The sequence below is a fragment of the Myotis lucifugus genome, unplaced genomic scaffold (assembly GCF_000147115.1).
Source record: "Myotis lucifugus unplaced genomic scaffold, Myoluc2.0 scaffold_10, whole genome shotgun sequence".
Classification (NCBI taxonomy): Eukaryota; Metazoa; Chordata; class Mammalia; order Chiroptera; family Vespertilionidae; genus Myotis; species Myotis lucifugus.
The window spans coordinates 2,029,951-2,055,622 of NW_005871058.1; the positions used below are offsets into that span (position 1 = coordinate 2,029,951).

At 35.3% G+C, this 25,672-nt stretch overlaps 1 protein-coding gene and 1 pseudogene across 1 annotated transcript in view; both read right to left on the reverse strand.

The window, feature by feature from the left end:
* Window positions 1-25,672, reverse strand: part of MYBPC1 (myosin binding protein C, slow type) — an 81,886-nt gene that overhangs the window by 12,997 nt on the left and 43,217 nt on the right. The window contains exons 11-20 of the mRNA XM_023749869.1: window positions 21,158-21,327; window positions 19,250-19,382; window positions 17,612-17,736; window positions 16,565-16,670; window positions 15,519-15,685; window positions 13,830-13,992; window positions 12,772-12,878; window positions 12,312-12,445; window positions 1,776-1,932; window positions 409-513 (exon numbers count right to left, since the gene is read on the reverse strand). Coding sequence (XP_023605637.1) covers window positions 409-513; window positions 1,776-1,932; window positions 12,312-12,445; window positions 12,772-12,878; window positions 13,830-13,992; window positions 15,519-15,685; window positions 16,565-16,670; window positions 17,612-17,736; window positions 19,250-19,382; window positions 21,158-21,327 — 1,367 coding nt within the window. The remainder of the gene's footprint in view (window positions 1-408; window positions 514-1,775; window positions 1,933-12,311; window positions 12,446-12,771; window positions 12,879-13,829; window positions 13,993-15,518; window positions 15,686-16,564; window positions 16,671-17,611; window positions 17,737-19,249; window positions 19,383-21,157; window positions 21,328-25,672) is intronic.
* On the reverse strand, window positions 4,493-5,121 carry LOC102428016 (annotated as a pseudogene).

Sequence of the window (25,672 nt, forward strand, 5' to 3'; positions counted from 1 at the left end):
TTTTTGTTCCATAGGGAAAGCAAATTCTCTAAGTATTTAACTCTAAAATAAATTTCCCCATAGACACAATTCTACAAAACTAGACATTTACTTACTAGAATGGTTTAAAGTTAGACTCACAGTGTTTCAATATAATTAAATATTATGTCAACTATAAATGTCAACCAAAAAAAAGAACACACAATCATACAATATTCATCAGGGCTATTAAAACCCTTGAATACGTACAGAGCATCCTAAAATACAGTATTTCATTTTGAAAAGATATGTAAAGACAGTATAATAAATTTTCTTCTAAATACCAAATTTTTAATGTACTCTGTACTAATTTTTAATGTACTTTGTACTGACATGCATTGAGGACACCACTCCAGTGGCAGTTCCACAGACTGACCAGCATGCAGTTACCTAAGATTGGGGACCCTCCATCGTAGGCAGGAGGCTCCCAGTTCATGATGCACCAATCGTCTCCCACATCTGTCACATTCGGTGCCACTGGAGGATCAGGGATGTCTGTAGCAAGCAAAAACATAGAATAAAATAAGAGAGAGAGCACGTGCAAAGAAAAAAGTTAATTGGAAAAATGTGCTTTTTGGTGATAATCATAGAAGCAGCCTTATTTCTGAGAACTTTTGCATGTTTACTGAAATGCACTGAGTAATTAATTTGGGCAAAAACTCATGCTTCATCTGAGATAAGAGAAGGTAAGCCAAATAAAAATTAAAAATAAGAATCCTTTAAAGTAGTGTCACAACTTAGATAACAAGCCCCACATGGAACCCAAGACTCTTGTTCTTTACCTTGAGAATAGTAACTAAGTAATGTCCAATGTGATTTTGTTTTCTTTTTTTTTTTTTAACTACAAAGTGAACTTCCAGCAGAACTGAATCCAGGATGGTTTACTGTGAATTTTACAATAGTTGGAAGATTCAAGATGTTCACTGATAAAAATCCAAGTAAAAATGATAAGTCACCATGTCTTGTAAATATAGTTCAGTGCCTGATAAAATGACCTTAGTTTATGGTCAATTTGAAATATGTTTCAGGGACATCTGAAGTGCGATAAAGAGTTCATGAAACCTAGGATCACCAATAATCTGCTAGACTCATTTCACTTGGATTCAGGCTCAGGAAAAATGTACTTAGATGGTCATCGAAGGACCAAGACAGATCTTACTCCTCTATAATGATTGTGATGTGGGAAATTATTTAACATTTGTTTCAGTAACTTTAGAGGACACCGAAAGGGAATATGACTATGAAGAGCTACTGACCAGCACCCAGAATGGCTGTCTCAGTTACTCATTCCTGCAGTATGTCCTCCATGCCATAAAAAAATAAAAAAGAGGAAGGAAAGAAAAAGAGAAGGAAAGAAAAGAAGTGTCAAAGATAGAGAAAGAAAGACAGTGATTTATAAAATATAGCCAAACTATGTTTCTCTTTGTTGCCTACCCAGAAATGTTGAGAGAATCAAGAGCTGACAGTGTACTCATGATCTAGACATGCCAATTTGTCTTTAGAAGTTTACTGATCCAGTGGACTTACCCACAGTTTATATATATATACTAATTTCAGAGAGAGGAAGGGAGAGGGAGAGAGAGAGATTGAAACATCAATGATGAGAGAGAATCATTGATCGGCTGCCCCCTGCCTGCTCCCCACTGGGGACTGAGCCCAAAACTCGTGCATGTGCCCTGACCAGAATCAAACTCGGGACCCTTTAGTCCATAGGCCAATGCTCTATCCACTGAGCCAAACTGGATAGGGGGACTTACCCACAACTTTAATCTTGATGCTGGCATGTGCTTCTCCAGCTTCGTTTTTCAGATTTATGTTGTAAACACCAGAATCATCTCTTTCAGCGACATCAATAACCAGAGTGCTGCTGTCAGGGTAAGATTCTGCCCTTATCCGGCCACTCTCCATGATGGCCTACGGAGGAAAGAAATAGAATGTGGCATGACCTATACAACAACAAGGACTACACTGGAGGGCCATATAACCCAAGCTGGACAAGGTACTAATGCCTAAAACACACATTCTTAGTTTAATCTTCCGTCAACGCTAAGGACAAAGGTATCATCCCACTTTACACATGAGAAAACTGTAGCCCAGGGCCACATGGCTAAGAAGCGGTAGAATTGGGATTTGACTTCAACGCCCACCAACCATTAATTCACCAAAGAAAAAGTTGGAGGACTAAAAATATGAGTACAGAGTGTTATTCTAGGAGACAAGTCTCTGCATATAAAATCAGAAATAGTTAAATTCATTTCAAGAACTAAATAATGATTTTTTTCATCTTTCAGAGGTCTTGATATTTTAAAAATATTGAAAAGGTTTGAAGGTCACAATGCCAATTTTTCATAAAGTTAATTGAGTATTGATTTTTCCCTTCCAAGAGGACACAAGAGAATGAACATCTCATTCCCAAAGTGAAGTTGAGCAGTCTATAATGTTTTTCTTTTTTTCCTTCTCCTCCTCCTTCTTTTCCACTTCTTTCATTCCATTTTTCTTAAACCATAACTTTAAAGCAGCATTACACTTTTTTCACTAATAAAATATATTTATTATTGTTCTGACCAAAGTGCAGTAATTTTTAAATCTTCTTAAACAAATAACTATGAAATAATTTTCAAGAAAATAAAATACAAATGGAAAGTTTAACCATTAGATTTCTTATACTTTATACTAAGCCTTATATTTAGTCTAGAAAACAAACAAAAAACCCCCAAAACAAACAAACAAACAAACAAACAAAAACCCCAAACCACTTCACCATAAATCTAGTACATGCATTTCAAGGTTCCAGTGCTAGGAATTTTGTTGAGATCAATTTAATCATTAATAACACTATATAATAGAGCATAAGGAACACATGTGACCCTCAGATTTATGTCAGAATAAAACCAACAATTCCTTCAGGCTCTGAGCCTCCAGGGCCCTCATCCCAATCCCTGGAAGCAGACTATGCCCTGTCACACAAATTTGTAAAGTTGTAGTAAAACTAAAATATAGCCTAAGTTTTCTTTTTTTTTTCTTTTTTTTAAAAATATATTTTATTGATTTTTTACAGAGAGGAAGGGAGAGAGATAGAGAGTTAGAAACATCGATGAGAGAGAAACATCGATCAGCTGCCTCCTGCACACCTCCCACTGGGGATGTGCCCGCAACCAACGTACATGCCCTTGACCGGAATCGAACCCGGGACCCCTCAGTCCGCAGGCCGACGCTCTATCCACTGAGCCAAACCGGTTTCGGCGCCTAAGTTTTCTTACCTTTCTATAGGATATGGTCAATTATTGGATAAATACTAAAACACTTCTAGCAATTCATCTTATGAGTTTGTTTACCAAACACATTGTACAAGAACTAACTACACAAAAAGTTCCTTTGGAATTTGGTCCACAAATTCACTAAGCAGGTTGGAAATTTAAAACCTGCAAGAAAAAGAGGAAGTGAGGAATCCCTAACCCTGACACATTGTAATCACTAAAGGGATATACACATACTAAAATTTTTTGCTCACAGAAGGCACAAACTATAATAGGGATTTCCTTATTGAATAAAAACAAAGAACTAGCTAATGCCCTTCTCTGTTTTGTGAGTACCACAGCTAAGACAAATTTAGACTCCAATTCACTGTCTACTCCTGTGACAAAAAATAAATTTAAAAAAATTGGAAGATGAAAAAAGACAGAGAGAATCTTAAAAGCAGCAAGAGAAAAACAGTTAGTTACCTACAAGGGAGTACCAATACGACTGTCAGCTTATTTCTCAATAGAAACTATGCAGGCCAGAAGGGAGTGGCAAGAAATATTCAAAGTGATGAATAGCAAGAACCTACAACCAAGATTACTTTACCCAGCAAAGCTATCATTCAGAATTGAAGGTCAGATAAAGAGCTTTACAGATAAGAAAAAGCTAAAGGAGTTCATCACCACCAAACCAGTATTATATGAAATGCTGAAAGGTATCCTTTAAGAAGAGGAAGAAGAAGAAAAAGGTAAAGATACAAATTATGAACAACAAATACATATCTATCAACAAGTGAATCTAAAAATCAAGTGAATAAATAATCTGATGAACAGAATAAACTGGTGAATATAATAGAATCAGGGGCATAGATAGGGAGTGGACTGACTGTTCTTGGGGGAAAGGGGTGTGGGGGCTGCGGGAAGAGACGACAAAAATCGTACACCTATGGATGAGGACAGTGGGGGGGGGATAAGGGCAGAGGGTAGGGTGGGAACCGGGTGGAGGGGAGCTATGGGGGGAAAAAGAGGAACAACTATAATAATCTGAACAATAAAGATTTAATTTTAAAAAATTGGAAGATAAAAAGTTTAATTTGTCTTACTATATACTTTCTGGCCACTAATTGTGATGTGATCATGAAAAATTAAAATTGCCTTAAAAAGGGATTGTGATAGCAGCTATCAAAGCAATATTCAAGCATGATTTCAAGGATGTTTTCAGGTTTAGTTTTGATTTAGCCTTCTTTGTCAAAAATCTTCACAACTTCATCAAAAACTTCACCCACAGATTTAGAAGCATCTATTTTCTTGACTTTCCCATTTCTTCATATGAGTTATTAACTGGCTTTGTTGACTGAAGATAGGTTTGAATTTTCTTTTCCAAGCTTTCTGTTGTCACCACTACTCTTTCCCCTCTCAAGACATCGTACAATACAGATCTCATTATCACAATTAAAAAAAAAAAAAACAGAACGAAAGATACATCTGCCTTCTCATCCATGGTCTTGTTCCAACCTTGAAGGTTGTCTTCAGATCTTGGAACTTCACCAGTCAAGAATTTATTCTTCGGAGCATCCGCAGCCATTATCTGGTCCATCTCTCTCTTAAACAAACTGATGATTATCTCGACTGGCACAATCTTTCCATCTTTAATGTACTTTCCAGTGAGTTTGCCATACTGTTGAAGGAGTTCTCCTGCAGAACGGTGTGTGTAGTCATATTTCTCGATGATGCAGGCGCACTGGGTCCCTTTGCCAAGAACAAACTTGACCAGTGGCTTCACGAGGCCCTGAGGCCAGCAGGCCACCAGCAGGAAACGAAGACCCAGGTTTTGCAGCAGCTTGCAGCCGCAGCGGCTCAGCATACACAGCCAGCATTACATTTTTTTTTATTCCCAGGTTATATCTTCTATATGATAATGAACAGCCAGTATATAAAGAGGCGAAACAGAGACAATCAAGGTAACTTTAGGTAATCTAAGTAATTTGCCACTAACTACTGTTAGCTCTCTATTGTCTCTGGATTAGAACTCATAAATCTTCAATAACAAAAGATTGTGAGAATAGTAAGAATACCTGAAATAGTTTTCATAATTTTTCTGTTTCATAATAGAACAAAATTTTATCATAGTAGCCAAATTCTAATCTTAAGATTATAAAAGACTAGAAGCCAGTTGCACAAAGATTCGCGCAATAGGCCTTCCTTCCCCTGGCTGCCGGCACCAGTTTTCCTCCAGCACCTGGGACCCAGGCCTTTGGTCCAGCAGCAGCGAGGCTTGGCTTGGCTTCTCCGCTGCAGCCATGGCTTCACTCTGGAGCCTTCTGTCTTCACTCCTAGCCCATATATGCAAATTAACCGCCATCTTTGTTGGATTAATTTGCATAGTCACTCTGATTGGCTGATGGGCATAGTGGAGTGACACCAATTTGCATGTTTCTCTATTAGTGTAGATGTTCTGCTTTTTTTCATGTGAAAAGAAAAATATTTATTTAAGGTGGTGTTATATTATCCTCTTCAGTTTTCTATATTTTATTTTGCTTATTATTGTGCTATAATGTGCATAAAGTAAAATTCACACTTTTTAGATATGCAGTTCTATGAATTTTGAGTAATTTATATGATTCTGTAACCACCACCTTAATCAAAATACATATTATTCCCATCACTGCCAACAGTGTTCCCATGCAGTCATGAACTCACCCCACTCTCTGACCCCTGGCAATCACTGGTCTGTTATCTGATAGTTTTCCCTTTTTGGAATTCCATGTAAATGGAATCAGTGTGTAGCCTTTTGGATTTATCTTCTTTCAGTTAGCATGATGCTCTTTCAATTCATCCATGTCTCTGCATGTATTATTAGTACCTTCCTTTTTTTGTTGAGTAGTATTCCATTGTATAGTTTGTGTGCAGTTGGTTTATGTATGTACAAACTGTATGTTTGTACAACTGAACTTTTGGGTCATTTCCATGTTTTGACAATTATAAATAAAGCTGCTATAATCATTTATGTATAGCTTTGTGTATGGACCTATGTCTTCATTTCTCTTGGGTAAGTATGTAACAATAGCATTGTAGAGTTGTGTAGTTAAGTTCACATTTAACTTTATAAAAAACTACCAAACTATTTTCCACTTTCCAAAGTAACCTGAAACACTAATTCAAAAAATATATATGCACCCCTATATTCATTGCAGCATTATTTACAATAACGAGATTTGGAAGCAGTTCAAGTGTCCATCAGTAGATGAGGGGATAAAAAAACTGTGGTACATTTACACAATGTAATACTATTCAGCCATAAAAAAGAAGGAATCTTACCTTCTGCAACAGCATGGATAGACCTAGAGAGTACTATGCTAAGTGAAATAAGCCACTCAGAGAAAAACATTTACCATATGATTTCACTTATATGTGGAATCTAATGAACAAAATAAACTAACAAAGTGGAGACAGATTCATGGATACAGAGAACAGACTGACAGCTGTCAGAGGAGATGGGTTTGGGGGCTGGGTAAGAAGAATGAAGGAATTAAGCAAATTAAAAAAAGAAAGACTCATGAACACAGACAACAGTATGGTGATTGCCAGAAGGGAAGGGGTTGAGGGGAGGTAGAAGAGGTTAAAGGAGGGATATATGGTTATGGAAGGAGACTTGACTTGGGGTGGTGAACACACAGTACAATATACAGATATGTATTATATATTGTCCACCTGAAACCTTTTTATTTTTTTAACCAATGTCTCCCCAATAAATTCAATAAAAAATAAAGTGATTATTTATAGGTAAAAACAAACACCCAACTGTCTAAAGTGGACATACCATTTTGTTTTCCCACCATCAATGAGGTTAATTGTTCCATATCCTTGCCAGCATTTGGCAGTTTTTTAAAACATCTTTTTAAAAATATTTTTTTCTCCAGCTTCTTTCACTTAGCATAATTATTTTGAAATTCATCCACATTGTTGCATATATCAGTAATCCATTCTTTTTTATTGCTGACTAACATTCCATTGTGTGACTATCCTAGAATTTGTTTATTCATTCACCTGGTGATGGACAATTGCATTATTTTCAGCTTTCAGATAATACAAATTAGGCTACGGTACCATTTGTTCTAGTGGATTTTTTACATTGGATTTTCTACATCTACAATTATGTCACAGGAAAATAAATGCAGTTCTACTTCTTCTTTCCAATATGATTACCTTTTATTTCTTTTTCTTTCCTAATTGCCCTGGCTAGAACCTCCAGTACAGTGTTGAAGACAAGTGGTGAGGGTAGACATCTATCTCTCTTTTTTCCTGATCTTAGGGGCAAAGCATTCACTCTTTCAGCATTTACTTAATGATAGTTATAGGATTTTCATGGTTGTCTTTTATTATGTTGAGAAAGTTCCTTTCACTTCCTAGTTTGCTGTGAGATATTAGAAAAGGGTGTTGGATTTTGTCAAATGTTTTTGTGTCTATTGAGATGATCATACTTTTTCCCCTTAGTCTATTAATATGGTAAAATATATTAATTGTTTTTCAAGTGTTAAACAACCTTTGCATTCTTGGGATAAACTCTACTTTGTCATAATATAGTATTCCTTTTATATATCTTTGGATCCAATTTGCTAAATTTCGTGTAGAACTTTTTATCTATGTTCATGAGTGATACTGGTTTGTAGTTTTCTCTTCTTATAATGTTGTTGTTTTTTCTGATTTTGCTATAAGAGTAATACTGGTCTTCAAGAGTGAATTGAGAAATACTCTTCTCTCTTCTCCAATTTTCTGGAAGTGTTTGTGCAGAATTGGTATTATTTCTTTATTAAGTGTTTGGTAGAACTCTCAATAAAGCCATCTAGACTTGGGATTTTCTTTGTGAAAAGTTTTTTTTTAATTTTGCTTTATTGCTTAAAATATTACAAAGAGTAATACATATGTCTCCTTCCCCTCGCCCTTGACCTTCCCCTGGCCTCCTCTAACCCCCAGTGTCTTGTGTCCATTGGTTTTGCTTATATGCATGCATACAAGTCCTTTGGTTGATCTCTTACCCCCTCCCCTCAACCCTCCCTAGTCTTCCCATTGTAGTTTGACAGTCTGTTTGATGCTGCTCTGCCTCTGTATCTATTTTTGTTCATCAGTTTATAATGGTCTTTATTATCCATAAATGAGTGAGGTCATGTGGTATTTTTCTTTCATTGACTGGCTTATTTCACTTAGCATAATGTTCTCCAGTTCCATCCATGCTGTTGCAAATGGTAAGAATTCCTTCTTTTTTACAGCAGCATAGTATTCCATCGTGTAGATGTACCACAGTTTTCTAATCCATTCATCTGTTGATGGGCACTTAGGCTGTTTCCAAATCTTAGCTATGGTAAATTGTGCTGCTATGAACATAGGGATGCACATATCCTTTCTGATTGGTGTTTCTGGTTTCTTGGGATATATTCCTAGAAGTGGGATCACTGGGTCAAATGGGAGTTCCATTTTTAACTTTTTGAGGAAACTCCATACTGTCTTCCATAGTGGCTGCACCAGTCTGCATTCCTACCAGCAGTGCACGAGTGTTCCTTTTCCTCCGCATCCTCTCCAGCACTTGTCGTTTGTTGTGACAAGTTTTTAACTACAAATTCCATTTCTTTTATAGATAGAAGGCTATTCAGTACTGATTTAGCAGCATTTCATAAATATTTTCTAATTTTATTTATGATTACTTCTTTAATTTATGAGTTCTTCAGAAAAATGTTCCTTAGTTTCCAAATATTTGGAAAGATTCCAGATATCTTTCTGTTATTGCTTTGTAATTAATTCCATTGTAGTCAGAGGACATACCTTGCATAACTTAAATCCTTTAACATTACTGAGACTTTTTAATGGTTTATCTTGGTAAATTTCCTATGTGCTTATTAACATAATGCCCATTCTGCTTTTTCAATGGAGTGTCCTATCAATGTCAATTAGTTCAAGGTGGTTGATAGTATTCTTTGAATCTTCTGTATACTTAATGATTGCCTGTCTTCTTGTTCTATGAACTATTGAGAGAAGAATATTGAAATCTCTAATTTATATATTTCTCTTTGCAATTTTATATCTTGCTTCCCCCCACTATTTGTCCCATCTGTTCTTCATGCTTCTTGCCTGCCTTTCTTTTGAATTAATAAATGTTTTGGTGACTGCATTTTATGTCCTTTGTTGGCTTATTAGCTATAAGTCATTTTTTATTTAGGTAGGTCCTTTAGGGTTTATAGTATACATCCTTAATTTTTCATGGTCTACCTTCACATGATGTAATAATAGTTCATGTATAGCAAAGAAAAGAAACTTATAATAGCATTCTTCTACTTTATTTCTACTGATCCTTACTTCCATTTCTCCCCACTTGACCTTATGGTTTTATTGTCATAAATTTTACTTACACCTATGATATAAGCCACACAGTGCATTGTTATTATTTTTCAGTCAATTATTTTTAAGAGATTTAAATATTGAAAAACCTCTTATGTGTTTATCTATTAAATGCAGTTATCATTCCTGATGCTCTTTGTTCCTTTGTGAAAATGTTTCATCTGATATCCTTTTCCTTCTAACTTAACCCCTAGAGTTCCGGGGAGCGCGATCACGCTCCTCGCTCCTCCTGTCTTCCCCCAAAAGTGCCAGGAGCGTGATTGCGCTCCTCCTGCAGTGTCACTATTAAATGCTAGTAGTTCACTCTTTATTGACAGATGGCACCTAAGTGCAGATTACTTATGATGCCGAATGTTTGTAGTTCTAAAATTGACCACTGGCATTTATCTGCCTAATTTTTTACAGGTACTACGATTTTATGAAGTTTACTCAGATTCTGTAGCCCTAAAGCTTCAAAATGGCGTCCAGTTCTAAGTCTGCTTTTATTAGTGATGATGACATTGCTAAATATGTCAGTTCTTGCTGTGAAGATGACGATTTTGTGGAAGATATTGGAGAAGGGTGTTCCTCTATTTTAACGTTATATGTTTTGTTCAATTTTTTTCTACTAGTATTTTATAATACAATCAGCAAACAATATATGTCAAAGATGAAAACAAATGTAGTAAAGGTTTCCTTAAGTTTTTGAATATGTAACTTCATTTACTTGAAATTAATAATTTTTTTTTCTAAACTGCTGTAAAATCAGCAAAAATGCCTTGGCAATTTTAGCATAGTTCCTAGGATATTGGTTGGCACTCAAAGGGTTAAGGACTTCTTTTAGCACTTCTTATAGTTCAAGTTTGCTGCTGCTGATTTCTTTCAGATTTTATATATCTGAAAATCATTTTATTTTGTTTTCATTTCTGAAAAGTATTTCTGTTGAGTACAGAATTCTAGGTTGACAGTCTTTTTCTTTAAAGATGTTGCCCACTGTATTCTCACTTGCCTTGCTTCCAGAGAAATCTGAAGTCATCCTGGCCTATGTTCCTGTGTATTAAATGTGACTTTTTTCTCTTTCTACTTTTAAGGTTTTTTCCTACTCACAAGCTTAGAGCAATTTAATTATGATGAGTCTTGGAGTCATTTTCTTAATGCTCCTTGTGCTTGGTTTTTATTGAGCTTCTTGTATCTGCATTTATAATTTTTGCCAAATTTGGAAACATTTTGACTACTATTTCTTTACATAGTTTTCTGACCCCCTCTTTCAAGACTCCAATTGCACTGCTTGAAGTTGTTCCATGGCTCAATGATACTTTTTTCCTCCTCTAGAAAATAGAAAAGGAGGAAATACTCTCCAACTCTTTGATGATGATGATAATGATGATGATGATGAAGAAGAAATTAGTTTTAGGTTTACTCCAAAATTGAACAGATAGTCCAGAGAGTTCTCATATAACCCATCCCTACATATGCACAACCTTTCCCACTATTAACACCCCATGTCAGAGCAGCACTTTTGTTACAGTAACACATTATTATCACTTAAAGTCCATAATTTACATTAGGGTTCACTCTTGGTGTTGTACATTCTATGGGTTTTGACAAATCTATAATGATATGTATCCAAAACTATAGAATCATATGGAGTAGTTTTGCTGCCCATACGACATCCTATATAATAAAAGCCTAATATGCTAAGAGTCCAGTCCTCCAGTTGGCCATTCAACCCATCAAAGTGTAATATGCTAATGCTATGTTAAAGCCGCTCAACTGCTCACAATGACATGCACTGACCACCAGGGAGAAGATGCTCCGACAGGTAGGTTAGCTTGCTGCTAGTGTCTGGCTGATGGGGACTGAGCGAGATGGGCTGGACATGCCCTGGAGCCCTCCTACGGTTCCTCCCTGGTTGACCAACCTCCTGCATCCTTCCCTGGCCCTGATCCTGTACCGGTGGGGTCCCTCAGCCTGGCCTGTGCCCTCTCACAATCTGGGCTGAGGGGACCCCTCCCCCAAGTGCACAAATTTTGTGCACCAGGCATCTAGTTTTATATAGGAATCCATAGGGTCACATATGAGCTGATACTAATCTACCACTACAACCTTATTATTCTCTCCCTCACTCTACCCCAGTCACACTGGCTTTCTTTTTATTCTTCCAACACATCAAGTTCATTCTCTCCTTTTATCCTTTGCACTTGCATTGACTTCACCTGAAAATCTTTCTTCTTTGATCTTCACATAATGGGTTCCTTGTTGTCATTTAAAGAGGCTTTTGTCATTCACCACACAGTTACTGGCTAATTATATTAGCCTATTTTTGTTTAATTTTCATAGCACTTGTTACTATGCAAAATAATTTTATCCATCTATTTATTTAAATAATTCATTGCATCTTTCTTCTCCATCCCATTCCCTCACATTCATTAAAATGAAATATATAATCTTGTTCACTGCACATAAAAACATGCCAGGTCACATAGAAGGAAGTCATATATATGAAAGGTAAATGAATGATTATTACATTTGTCTGAGAATCACTGATCTTTTCTTATCAAAAGAATTACACTGTTGCTGTACCCCTGTACATTTATTTGCTTCTTCTTTCATCTAAGTAATGGAGGTCAGGAAGTGGGGTGGGCAGTGTGTGTGTTTGTGTATATGTGTGTGTGTAGAACAAACCTTATCTGCTCGGCTCCAAATAACTTTAGGAGGAGGTTCTCCACTGATGGGAATCTCAAGACGAAGCTTGTTCCCTGCAATTACTGTTACTGTGTTGTCAGCATCAAGACCATCCAGGTTGATTTTAGGAGGATCTGGAATATTAAACATGGTCTTTGTTATCAGACAGTCATTCCCATGTGAATATCTGGGATAGTACTTGGCTAGTGTTAAACATTGGTAGTAATCAATATTTTATCTGCCCAAAAAGAATGTAAGAGGAGTCAGTGTAAAGGAGGCACCTTTCAAAACTACTTCATAGTAAGATTTCTTAAGAATCAACCATATGGTAGTGATTAATAACAGTTCATGTACTTTTTTCCTTAAACATCACACAGTTTTGAATATGTTACAATTCCAAGGTATGCAACAACAAAAATAAAAGAACAGGACTTTGCAAAAGTTACTTTTATCTACTCACCAATCACATGAACTTTGGCAGACATAGTATCAGGGTAGTCATCTGGTGTGAATACATAATCCCCTTCATCCTCAATGAGAGCATTGTCTATCACTAATTTGTGGATTCTAAGGAAATGAGAAAACCATATTTCTAAGACTTTGCAAAGATTTAGATTGTATATGACCCAAACTGAGGAGACACCTGGCTTTTATCTGATTAACTTGTTTAGTGCAGCTTAGAGAGAGAATAATGTGAAGTCTTAATTTTCCTATGTATTGGTCCATATTAAATATCTATTTTAGACTATATGGAGTTATCTCTACAAATACAACTTACTTATTAAGCAAGAATCTCTTATTCTTTTTTATCTCATGGCATTAAAAAGGCTAAAAGAAAATATCTCACTGATACCATACTTTAAGATTCAAGAAATTATTAAGAATAACCTTGACTTTGGCTTTATATACCAAACCTAAGAGTAATACTTTTTAACTTTATTGAGGTCATGAGCCAGTGAAAATCTGATGGCCACTACGGATCTTCTTGCTGGAGAAAAACAGGTATTTTTGTACACACCGAATTTGCTAACAATTTCAGAGGATTTATGAAGGCCCTTAAAGTTCATTCATGATATTGTTAGGATCCATGGATCCAAGTTTGAGAACCCATGCCTTAGATTATTTTTGCTAGGTTCTAGGATATTATTCCCTTCCCCTCCAAAAAAAATTCTGGAAAGGTCATGTGACACTTATTGGTTAGGGACAGTTAATCCAATTTGACCAGTTCCTCAACTAGAATCAGTATCATTCCTCTAACCTCATGTTTAGATAGAAAGAATCAGTCAGTGGGTTTTGAATAGACAAAGCACCATATTGTAAGGTGCAGACCCAGAATTACAGGTAGGACATGATGTATAACAGAGAAATATATGCTTCTCCTATTCGGCAGCAATGAATCAGAAATAGATTCTTTCCCTTGGACGGCTCTTCAAACATTCTTGCCAATGTGTAATTTAGGAAGGGGAAAAAGTAAAGATGGGGACCAGCCTTCACTTCGGGGTTGCCTAGCTTGCTTACCTTCCTTTGTGTACAACCTTTACGCGGTCACTCTCCTGAACAGGTAGCCCATTTTTAGTCCATTTTCCTGTAATGTTTTCAGAGACTTCACACTTCAAGCAGATTTCTTTTCCAAGTTTTGCAGTCTGATCAGCTAGAGGTGTCAATATCTTCAGAGGCTTCACTACAAAAATAATAGACAATTATCAGTGCCAAACCCAATCCAGACAGGCAAACATGGTGTCATTTCACAACGGTATGGCCAGTTTTGTTATTAAGGATTGCTTTGAAAATGAGAATTTGTTCCAATGCAATTAATATATTAAGGGGGCAATTGTAGCATAACACAAATCTCATGTTTGATTGCATACAATTTTATTCATGACAAAGATTAGGTGAATTTAAAAAACTGCACCCAGTTGAGCTGAGCCAGGTAGGACTGTACAAAACACCCCCCACATTCCCACACACACATCTACCAGCTGCCTCAGTTCACCCGTGTGATGTGAGCCACATCCATGCACAACTGAGATTACCACTATCCAATAGCTCACAAGCTGCAACACTTTTGACACCACATCCATAAGCAAATGTCAGTTCCTTTTTAAGGTAAAGCACCATATACATTGTTCTATTTATCAACCACTTAACATGTGTAAAACTGTGCTAATATTTTTGTTAGGTTCTTTTTGGGTTTTGAATAGACAAAGCAACATATTGTAAGGTATAGATTCAGGATTACAGGTAAGATATGATATATAACAGGAAATCATATGCTCCTGTTGTAAGATGTGTTGCTGACAAAAATTTTGAGTGTTGTGTCCATAACCTCAGTCCCTCTCCCTAGTCCTTTGGTTTTTATTTCATGACTTTGGATAGCACAGTGATTTTCAGAAATGCATATGTTGCATTATAACAGAACTGACTGTACCTGCTCTAAATGGATACAAATATCAGATCTGCCTACGGTTAAAAAACCTTTTTTGATATTAAACTAAAATGGCCACCACTCCAGGAAACATAGGAGTGTACTGAAATTACTTTTTAATAATTTGGTGATTATATGAATTGCAACTGGACCAAGAAAGCAGTAAGGAAATAGGATTTCTGCTCTGTGTGTATTATCAATCTTCTTGCGAGATCTGCTATTTTAATTTTCATATCTAACTGAAAGGGAAAGACTGCCATTGAGAACTAATAGTGGGCATTTAGGGGAAGTACATTAATTCTCACATGCCTCTGAAGCATATGAGCAAATTAGGTCTTCAGTGTTCTCAATTGAGGCCTATTAGTTGAGTAACTCATCTCAAATGTAATTGCAGAATGTTGAATGTTTATTTAATGAACAGATAGCAAGTTCGCCTATGGATTAAGCAAACATGATCAAGAGTTGATATCATGTCTAACTATCATCTATTATGTAATTTGGAGATGAAAATATTTCTTAACCATGGGTAACTTCTCTGGCAGGTGGTTTTTATCCTTCCCTCTCAATATGGGTGTTCTACTGTGAACTTGAATAGTTGGTTCTTTTCTCAGAGACCCCGGTTGATAGGACATAGACACACAGCTAGAATGGAATTTAATTTTACATATTTAAAATTGCCACAGGTAGAAATCAAATAGATGGAAACTTTTCTAAAATGGAATTAACAAATGCAACACCACTGGTAAGCCAACAAGGAAGACATCCAAGGAAGTCTTACTTACAGCCAACGCTAAGTTTAGCGGATGATTGTCCTCCTGTTGTCATTGCAGAATATTCTGCACTATCAGCCTTGGTTGCTCCTTCTATGATCAAAGTGTGTTTTTTGCCCTCAATTTTAACTTTGTATCTTGATTTTGGACCAGGGATGATCTCTTCACCATTCTTAAACCTGGGTTAAAATAGATTAAAATTTTTTATAAATGACCCTTCAAGAGATGGGCCTTATTGGCCTTGTTTTCCCCATATCCCAGTGTTTTGTAGAATATCTGTCAGGACACCAGACATTCAAGAACGATTTAATGAATTAAAGAATGTATAAATCAATCTATCAATAAATTATTATTATGACAAATGTTGTCTGAAAAACTACATGAAAAGAACATAAGCTCCCTCTTTCCATTCAAGATAAAACAGATGAATATGCTAAGAGCAGATATTACCCATGTTTGGGCCTTTGACGTACACTAGTGAGAATAATGGCTTAATACATTTGATGATTCTAGATTAGAATGAACAATCAACTCTGTGCCAATTACTACAGACTCCGGCCATGTAATTTACTATACTTCCCAACAAAGCATTTTAATTTAGGATTAAATTAAATATTTCCATCTGACCAAAAAAAAAAAAAAGGTGTTTTTTTTTAAATATTTCCATCTGACAAAAAAAAAAAAGGTTTTATTTTTTTTAAGTAATTGGTGATTCTTAGTCTAAAATATTTTTCTGAGGTACTATAACAATAAAATGCTTAGGAATAAAATTTTTTTTAAAGTATATATTCCATGAGCATCTATTATCTTTGGGGTTGAACAGACCTGGCAACCTTGAACCTACTTCCCTACATCCTTACCAATACAGCTTTTCAGATCTTTTTCAGTTCCATAAGTAAAAAACAAAACAGTATTTTAGTATAGTTACCATTTATACTAACACGAATGAGACTGGAATTCTTTTCATATCTGTAAAAACAATTTCCTATTGTCCAAACTATGAAGGTACTTTTTTGTCTGTCTATTAAAAATGAACAGACCTCATTAAAGATATTTACCATTTTACATTTGCATCATCTTCAGACACCTCACATTCTAATTCCACTCTCTCCCCACAGTAAGCATTTGTATCTTCCAGCTGCTTGGTCACCATAATTGGAGGCTCTAGTGTGAAAATAAGAGAGAATCAGAATCATTAAATGTTCCAAACCTGCCTCACAACCCCAAACTTATTCACTGATGAAAAACCAGAAGTAAGAAAGTATCATACCACAGAGCTATGGTTAGTTTGATGGTGATAGATAGTAGGTGGGGGTCTTTATGACTTTTTTTGGCAAAATAAATAGCTGACAGCCCTGAGTAAATTTTCCCAGAACTCATCAAATCAAATAAATTATTGTTCTAGAGAGCAGACAAAATGTATCAAACATAATTTTGCTGTGGGGGAGGGATAGGATGGACAAATAAGATACCAGGTGGTAGACATTTCTGATGAAGGAGAACCTTTAAGACTAAAATTCTTCGATTCTGGTTCTAGATGGGTGATAGAGATTGCAGAATTGTCTTGAGAAGGGGTCTCACAAAAATAAAAATAAGTGATGGCTGGCTTCACTGACACCCTCTGGCTCTTTTCACAATGTCTTAGGAAATGATACTCTTTAGAGCTCTCAGTGCCAACCACTAATGCCCCTTTAGTTATGAAGCTGGGTTCAAGAGAAATCTATTTTTTTTATCAGCTGAGCATGCGAGATGAGGATTATTCTGTAGACTTCATTGGGTTTCAGAAGGTATAACTAGAATAATTATTTTGTAAAATACTGCTTGCTTGAGTCAAAACCTATGGGCATTTGTCCTCAGCAGTTTTTTCTCTCCTTAGCTTTTCTAGTCTTCAATGAAACTGAAGATTAATTAGGATATACATTAACTGCCAGGGTAGAGTAGCTTCAATACAGAGCCAATCGAGCATCCAAACTAAACTATCTCTAGAGATGCTACTTAGTTCTGTTGTGGAACTCAAGACCTCACCTCATCACTTTCACTTTAATTATTACCCCCAACAGACAGCCCCTGGCTCTTGATGACTATAGTAAGAGATTTCACTTTACCTCTCACAAAGAGCTCTGTGGAACATTTCTCATCGCCAGCCGTCACATAATACTCCGAATCATCTGTTAGCCCACAGTTATTGATAAACATAATTCTTTCACATCCTTTATGTTCAAAGATGTATCTATTTTAAATGGGAGGAAGATAAACAGAGTCTATAAACCTGATTGTATTCTTTTCTTTCTTGCCAGACAATTTGGCTTATAATTTGGTAATGCTTGAAAGACAGGGATATAATTTTGATCTGCCATTTATGAAGCATATCTTACATAGTTTAATGAACAGCAAACATGAAACCACTTTTTATCTTTATAATGCATAATGTAATTTATATGCATACTTATACACTAATATTTAATTTCAGTCATTTTCTTCTATTTAAGGTTTTTATTTCAAATATAAATAAGTTCTCACATATTTTCTATTTAATATTTTAACCCATTTTTGGAAAACAGGGTTGTCTGAGAGATTGTCAACTCTATACATTTTTTAAATGAACAATCTATCTACTTTGTAGAGGGACAGAGCCTTGATCTTATTCACTGATTCATTGATTCCACTCCTTGCCTAGTCCAGGGACACAGACTTTTGGGGCAAAGAAATGATTACACAATTTAAGCAATAATATTAACTTAATCATTAATATAGACAGTAATTCTATAGAATGTGACATTCTCTTAAATGAGCTTAAGAACTAGTGTTATCAGATCACAGTTACCATCTATTAAGAAAGAACTTGGGTATTTGGAAACAAAAAAACTAAAAGCCAAGAAGACTGCCCAGTTTCATTATCTATGATTTGGATTATAGATGCGTGTAGTAGGGCATTAAAACAGACTACAGGAAAACATTTTATTTGGAAAATTCTCAAATTGAAGACTTCGAGGATCAAACACTAAACATTTTCTAGACTAAGATAACCAAGTAAAATTATGTTTTTGATGAATTCAGGCCACCTTCAAGAGGTTTTTATCATCACAGTCATTCTGTAGGCATGACCACATTAAGAAATCAGAAGCCACCTAATTGTTCTACAGAAGTGACAAATTTTTAGGATTAAAGTCTTTTATAGACATGCATGTGAATCCTATTAACTTAAAAACATATTGGAGTTGAAAATCTCTCGGGCTGACAAGGATCTCTGTAAATCAGTTTCATAATAGACCAGCGATACCATCAGACATCAGGGATTAGTCTGTCTTCTTCATTTGGGCGAGGGCCAAGCAATAATAAAACCCAGGCTTTGGATGCTACTCTGGAAAAACAAAACTTATGTACTTATAAATTGGGACTCCCAGCTGGTATATCAAATATGTATTTCAAAATTTTTCAAACTTTTATTTTAAAAAATTGAGAGAAGTTTGGTAACACCCTGATATAATCACACATAACTTATAGTGACAAAAACCATAATTGGGAGTCATCTGAAATAGTTTGTATAGAATTAAATCTAAAACAAGGTTTAATTCACACAGCGCTGTAATTTTAATGGTTTCAAAATACATGAAAAGGTTTTATTCTCCCTCTATATAATTTTGCTTTGTAAAGGTTAAATAAAAAGTGCTGTTATTCATAGAAAATTAAGTCAAACTACTGTTTGATATAGTTATCACTGATTATTCGTAAAGTTCACTTACTTTGTACTGGGTCGAATTTCTTGACCATTTTTATACCATTTCACCTCCAACTTTGGATCTGCCAATTCCACAACAAACCTTACCCTGCCTCCTTTATCAACCTGATATGCAGGATCAAGAATTTTTGCAAAAGCTAGTAGAGAGAAGAAGCAAAACTATATTAATATGCATATACATATGCTATGAATTTAAATAGTCAATATATGTATGAGAACCCAAAACAAAATGAAAAATTAAGACTCAGAGAAGAAGAAAAATAGAAACCTTACAAATTATCCTTATATTTTAGAATTCTGGGCTGATTTACATACAATAAACTGGTTTATAAAGTTTAAAGAGAATCCACATGTTTTTGGAAGAAACATAAGAAAGAAATTACTGAGGAGGCTTTTAAAATGATTGTCCTAATCCTCCAGGGGATGTCTGATATAAAGCACCCAATTGAATCTGAAGAATATGCTTATCCTCCTAGTATACTAGTAATTACTGTCAGAATTATTGGTATTACCTTCGTATGTCTTCTATGTCACAGATAGTTTTTTTAAAAATCTAGAATTTGTGAGATAAATTCAATGATTCATAAGTCTAAATTGAATGCCTTTGAGTAATTGAAATAGGCTTATCAGATATTTTTGTACTGTGGATACTTGCCCAAATAGCGGCACATTAAAAACTCCTCTTACATATGTAGTTAGGAACGCAGGGTTTCAACAAAATTTAAATAACATAGAACATAGTGGTCCTTTAAAATATTGTCTTTGAAAGGTCCTAAACAAAGGTAGTTAACCTTTTTAAAAGTTCATATGTTTTATGATTTTAAAGATAATAATTCTCCTTTAAACAGTTTGTGAAATACCTTTAAGTGTGGAATGCCTCACGAAGTTGTCATGCTTGCATTTCCATCATTCCAACTTTATTATACTACTTCTCAAACAAGCTCATGCCCTCACATTTTAGCAAGACAAAATACATATTAGCTTAAAAAAAGTTATCTATCACATACCTCGAGACATCAATTCAGAGCTAAGTGACAAGTATAAGGAAGGCCGGTGTGTCAGACACCTCTCAGAAATAAAACTTCAGGAGTCCGAGAGAGTGAGTCTGAGAATGGCCGAGTTGGTAAACAAAACAGAAACAAACCACTTCTATATTTCTGTGGGGCCATTTCTCAACCAATTTACACAGAGAAATAAAGGGCAGATTTTAAAAAGGAGTTGGTGAGATTATTTAAATTCTATTTGAACATTAACAAACAATAAACAAGAATCAGATTGATATGTTAACCTGCTGTGTCATAAACCATAACGAACGATGACCAAGTATAGGAAACTATGAAGAGCTAATGATCAATTTAAAACGTATTTCTTTTTTCTTAGTTTAAATGTCAACGTCTTACAGTATTTTTTTAAAGGGTATTTAAAAACCACACGAACTGCATCCACTTTAGGTCACCAGGGAGCAGCATCGCTATTTCACAAAACACGATGATAACCTTATTGGCTGTGAGAAGTGAATGTACAAGAATCTGATGGTAAAACAGACATCGAATCTCCTCTGCCTAAACAAGAGTGAAGGATTAGAGAGTGAGGGAGATGTGGAGGCTGGAGAAAGGGGGCGCTGAGAAATTATCAGTGACATTGGGAATATTTAATACTCTATTATATGCAGTACGTGGCAGAATTGTAATGTAATCCTTCTGTTAACCTTACACTTTAAGCAGCTTGTCGACTACCTACGTAGTCAGTGCTGTGCGGGGCAGTGGACTAGCTCACCTGGAGCCAAAGGTAATCAAAATAAGCGTTCGCTCCTACAAAACCCACCCCAGCCAGTCCCACCCCAAACCCAGGGGGAGGGAGGGAGGGTCTCGGGCGGGGTTTCCCCGGCGGCCACGCCCCCGAGCGGGCTCACCTGCGCTCTTCTTCTCCACCCTGCGCATGCGCTTGAGCCGCTTGAGCATCCCGCGCAGGTCGGTGATGCCGTACTGGAAGGCGATCTTCTCGTACTCGTTGGGGTTCGCATTCTTCAGCAGCTCCCACACGTCTATCTCGGGTTCCTCGTCCTGCTGCTGCTTCACCTCCCTAACCGGGGAGAACCGTTGCTTAGCTGAGCTGCTGCTCGCTGGCCCTTAACGACCGGGAAGGGTTTTCCGGTTCAGTGTTGAAAGCTCTGTTTAGTGTCTGAGCACTTAAGCTGAGAAGAAAGTCTAGGGCTTTGCTTTAAGTCTCAGGGAAGCTTCCAGATAGTTAAAGATTAGATAGGTGCACGTATAGGAACACTCGTTTTCCTAGCATAGACGGGGAGGGGGGGGAGGGGAGAGGGAGGATTGGAGGCTATTAGGAAATAGCTTGAAGGTATTTTTACTTATTTTCAACTTGAAAAGTCTAGAAGGTGAGATTTGAGGAACTTAAGACCAGTGTTCATCTAGGATATGGTTATTGAAAAAAGTAGTTTAAGAACTAGAAGTTTTAAATATTGGTCTATGAGGGGAAAAGGCTCTCTACCTTCATTGGTGTGCACACCCTATCTACTAATCTAAATATGAAGACAGTACACATATAGTACACACACCTTTGGATTATGCAAATAGCGTGTTTCTTACCATATTAGTAAATGTGTATGCTCATGATTTTTTGCTATTTTTTTAATGCAAAAATATTTGAAATTGCCACGTTTTATTTTATTTTATTTTATTTTGGTTGGTTTGTTTTTTGTCTGATTTTTGTGGATACATATGATTTTGAAAATAATTGTTTTCTAAATTGTCAGGGGAAGGAAAACGAGGCCAATTATTTTTTTCATTTTAAAGTACAGTCTTGAAATTTTTAGGACAGCCTTGGTATGAGTTATAAAGATATAAATGTTAAACCTTAAAGCAAATGATTAAGAGTTACATGAACAAGGAAATAGTAACTTCTTAGTGTAATTGTCAAAATTATGACTCAAAACTTCGATTACTGACTAAAGAACATATAGAACATGTAAAGAACATACACAATTAAAGAATATTTGATTTAAAGTATATTTGTCTGCCCTTGTTTTAAAACCAAAAAATGAAACAAAAACTCAGGAATAAACACTCTTTAGGAAAAGATCCTTAGGGTAAATGCAAATATAATTTAAATGGATTTCCTTCATTGGCTAAATCATCCTGATTTTGTTGACATTTAATTGACTTCTTTATCAGATTAATTAGGGAATGTTACAGTGACTACTTACTGTGAATAATGCTGGTTTGGATATGATTTTCCAGGAAAACTGGTCAACACATCTTAAACATCAGTGTGAAAACAGACTCATGCTACCATGTTAGCAAATGATGGATTACATATGTTTGCATTGTCACATGAATCACACTTGTTTCAGTGTTTTGAGGAAATGCTGGATTGCAATTATGGGAACGGGAGGAGAATACAAATATTAACATAGAGTTTAGGGTGATGTTAGGCAAGGAAGACTGCTGAATATCTAATTTCCATTGTCATGTAAGTCATTTTACCTAGAGGCAGAGGATGCTGAGGCTAATCTGGGAAGTGGAAGGGAGTGAGGGTCACTGGTCCATCAATAACCTTTGTGAAAAGGACTAGAAAACACCATTAGAAAAAGTGTGCCTCTTAAAAACACAAGTATTGTGTTCACTCACTGAAATAACAACACCCTCTATTAACCTGGGGACATTGAAATGCTTGGGAAATTGTACTGATGTTGGAATATTAGTAATAATTTGCCAGATCTACTAAATCTACTGTCTGAAAGCAGTCTAAATTTCAAATATGTCTTTTAAATATTTTGTAGGAAGTCTGGAAGAATTGCAATTAAAATGCATATGTACATATGTATATATTCTCTGTGAGTATTCCCTCAATCCACTTTATTAATGCTCGATTTTTGTCGCATTCCAGCCTCAATATAGTCCCCAAACTGTAAAATTGTGCCATGATATATTGTGTTAAATTTGTATTTCAGCCAAGAAGAATTAGATACATATACATTTCAAGTATTCTCCTGACACTGGCGAAAGGATTTAAAGATAACAAACTAGATTAAAATAGCTAAAAAGAGGCACAAGTGAAACACTAAGGCATACCTAGATCCATGAGGTGAATATTTTTATGATGGAAGCCAGTAATAAAGATCATTTTCCGTGTGATTTCTTAAGTTTTGTTAGTACTAATAGATTCATAAAACCAATCTTCACCATGTTTTTCCATTAAAACACCAAAATATACCTCACTCTGCCACATTCTTAATTTTATCAAATTTTGTGTGCAAATACCGATGACCTCTTGCCTGTTCCTTCCTTTTCTCTCTGTCACTTAACTGAATCCCAAATTGCAAGATTGAAGTATTCCTCATTTTGTACTGGATTGTGAGATCAAGGCTCCCATCTGTAGCATTTTCTTAACTCATCCAGAACATATCTTTTCTTAACATGTGTGGCTGCAGATGGCCCTACCTGCATGGCTGCATTAATTTATAGTAGGGAGAAAAATTCAAATTTCTATAGGCACTCCTGATTCCTTTCCAAGCACTGGGATTAACCTATATAACATTCACAGTACTTTCATCTACATAAAAATTTCTATAACTTGATGATCCTAGTGAAGTACAAAGCAGTTATAGAAATTTTATGTAGAATAAAACTTTCAAGTATTTATATAGGTCAAAACCCATAACAAGATGCTACCTAAAAGATTTACTCAGGGCAGGGATATCTTTTGTTGTATGGAGATGTTGGTTATAATGATATATATTCAGATAGGGGTTTTGCCATAGACTCTTAGAGTAGATATGGTAACCACATGTCATTACCACAATGAAAACATATGCAATTCACAAATTAGTAGAAAAACACAATGATTTGTAAAGTTATGTTGATGGATTAGTATAGTATATTAAATGAATATATTCTTATGTTAACAACAATCTATTTATGAGTCAAAATCATAATTAGGGGATGTAAAGAAAATGAGACATGTTGGCTGCCCATATTTCCTAGTAATTTTCACCATTAATTAGGTGATTTCTTTTACTCTGCAAACTGGTAGAACTAGTCTGTTCTTTTTTCTTTTATCTTTTTACCCAGAGTATGACAATTAATAATCTACTGTATCATGTTTTGATTGACTGGTAGATATGTATATGTATATATTTTGTTTACAAATATAAACACTTCAAGGGAAAATGTCACATTTTTGGTGGAAGTGAATATTCAACACCTACTGGGAGCCATGCCTTTTACATTTAATTCTCACAATAATTCTATTAAGTAGTTTTTATTCTCCACATTTACATATATGGAAACCAAGTCTCAGAGAGGACATATAATTTGACCAAAGTCATGTAATCAGTAAATGGTAGAGTTGAAACTCAAATCCATGTTTTTACCACTATTCTTTCCCTCCCGCAAATATGTATTCTTCCCTTTCTGTGTGCCAGGCACTGGGAGACACTGGATTTCTTTTCCTCACATCACCTGTAGCATTATATTCTATACCAAGAAAACCGTATTTTGCTGGTTGAGTAAATATTTGCAGGGAAAAAACCTTTCTTGTCTTCATAAAGTGTCAATTTGTGTTATAAACTGAAGCATCAATTTGAAGTGTCCAAAGAAGGAAAGATGATTTGATACTGCCAATGTATATTGATTGGCTAATACCCATTGGTAGTTAATAAATTGCACCTTTTAATATTTATGTTCTCAAGCTAAATGTTTAGAGCTGGGGTGAATTTTTCATTCATTGGAACTTGAAATCAGACTAAACTGAGATATCCCAGTTATTTTTTTAAATAATTTGTTGTCAAGCATATTTGTACTTGTGTTCTTTTAACAACCATAGCAAGCACTAAAAGGAATAAAAAGTTAACCTAAAAAGTTAAATGAAAACTGATACCAATATTATATATCATCAATTTAGAGCTGTAATTTTACTGTTAACTTACAAATTTAGTAGATAAACACAATCAATTTCTTCTTGTTGTTTCTTCACTAAATATCTGGATATGTTTAACTTTATATATAACAAATATAATATTGCATATGATATGATTATATATGCAACTGTATAGATATAAAATGATTATATGCTATACATCCATAATGAAGTTGTACCAGTTTTATTGTAAGAGCGAACAATGTTAACAGGGTTGATAATGCTAAATATTTATTTCTATTTTATTACCATATTTTATTTCTTTTTAAATGAACATTTTTTGACATTTTAAACATCTCTGAAAGAAAGATGTATCTTATAATCAAAAGTATGTCATACTAAACTATTAGGAGCAATTTTTTTTGCTCAGTGATTTATAAAATACAGGTATATCTTAAAATGGATGGTGTCTTAGATTTGATGAAATACAGTAAGTCATAAATGCTATATTAAAGTAGGTGTGCCTTCAAAATATCTATGTATTTTATATATA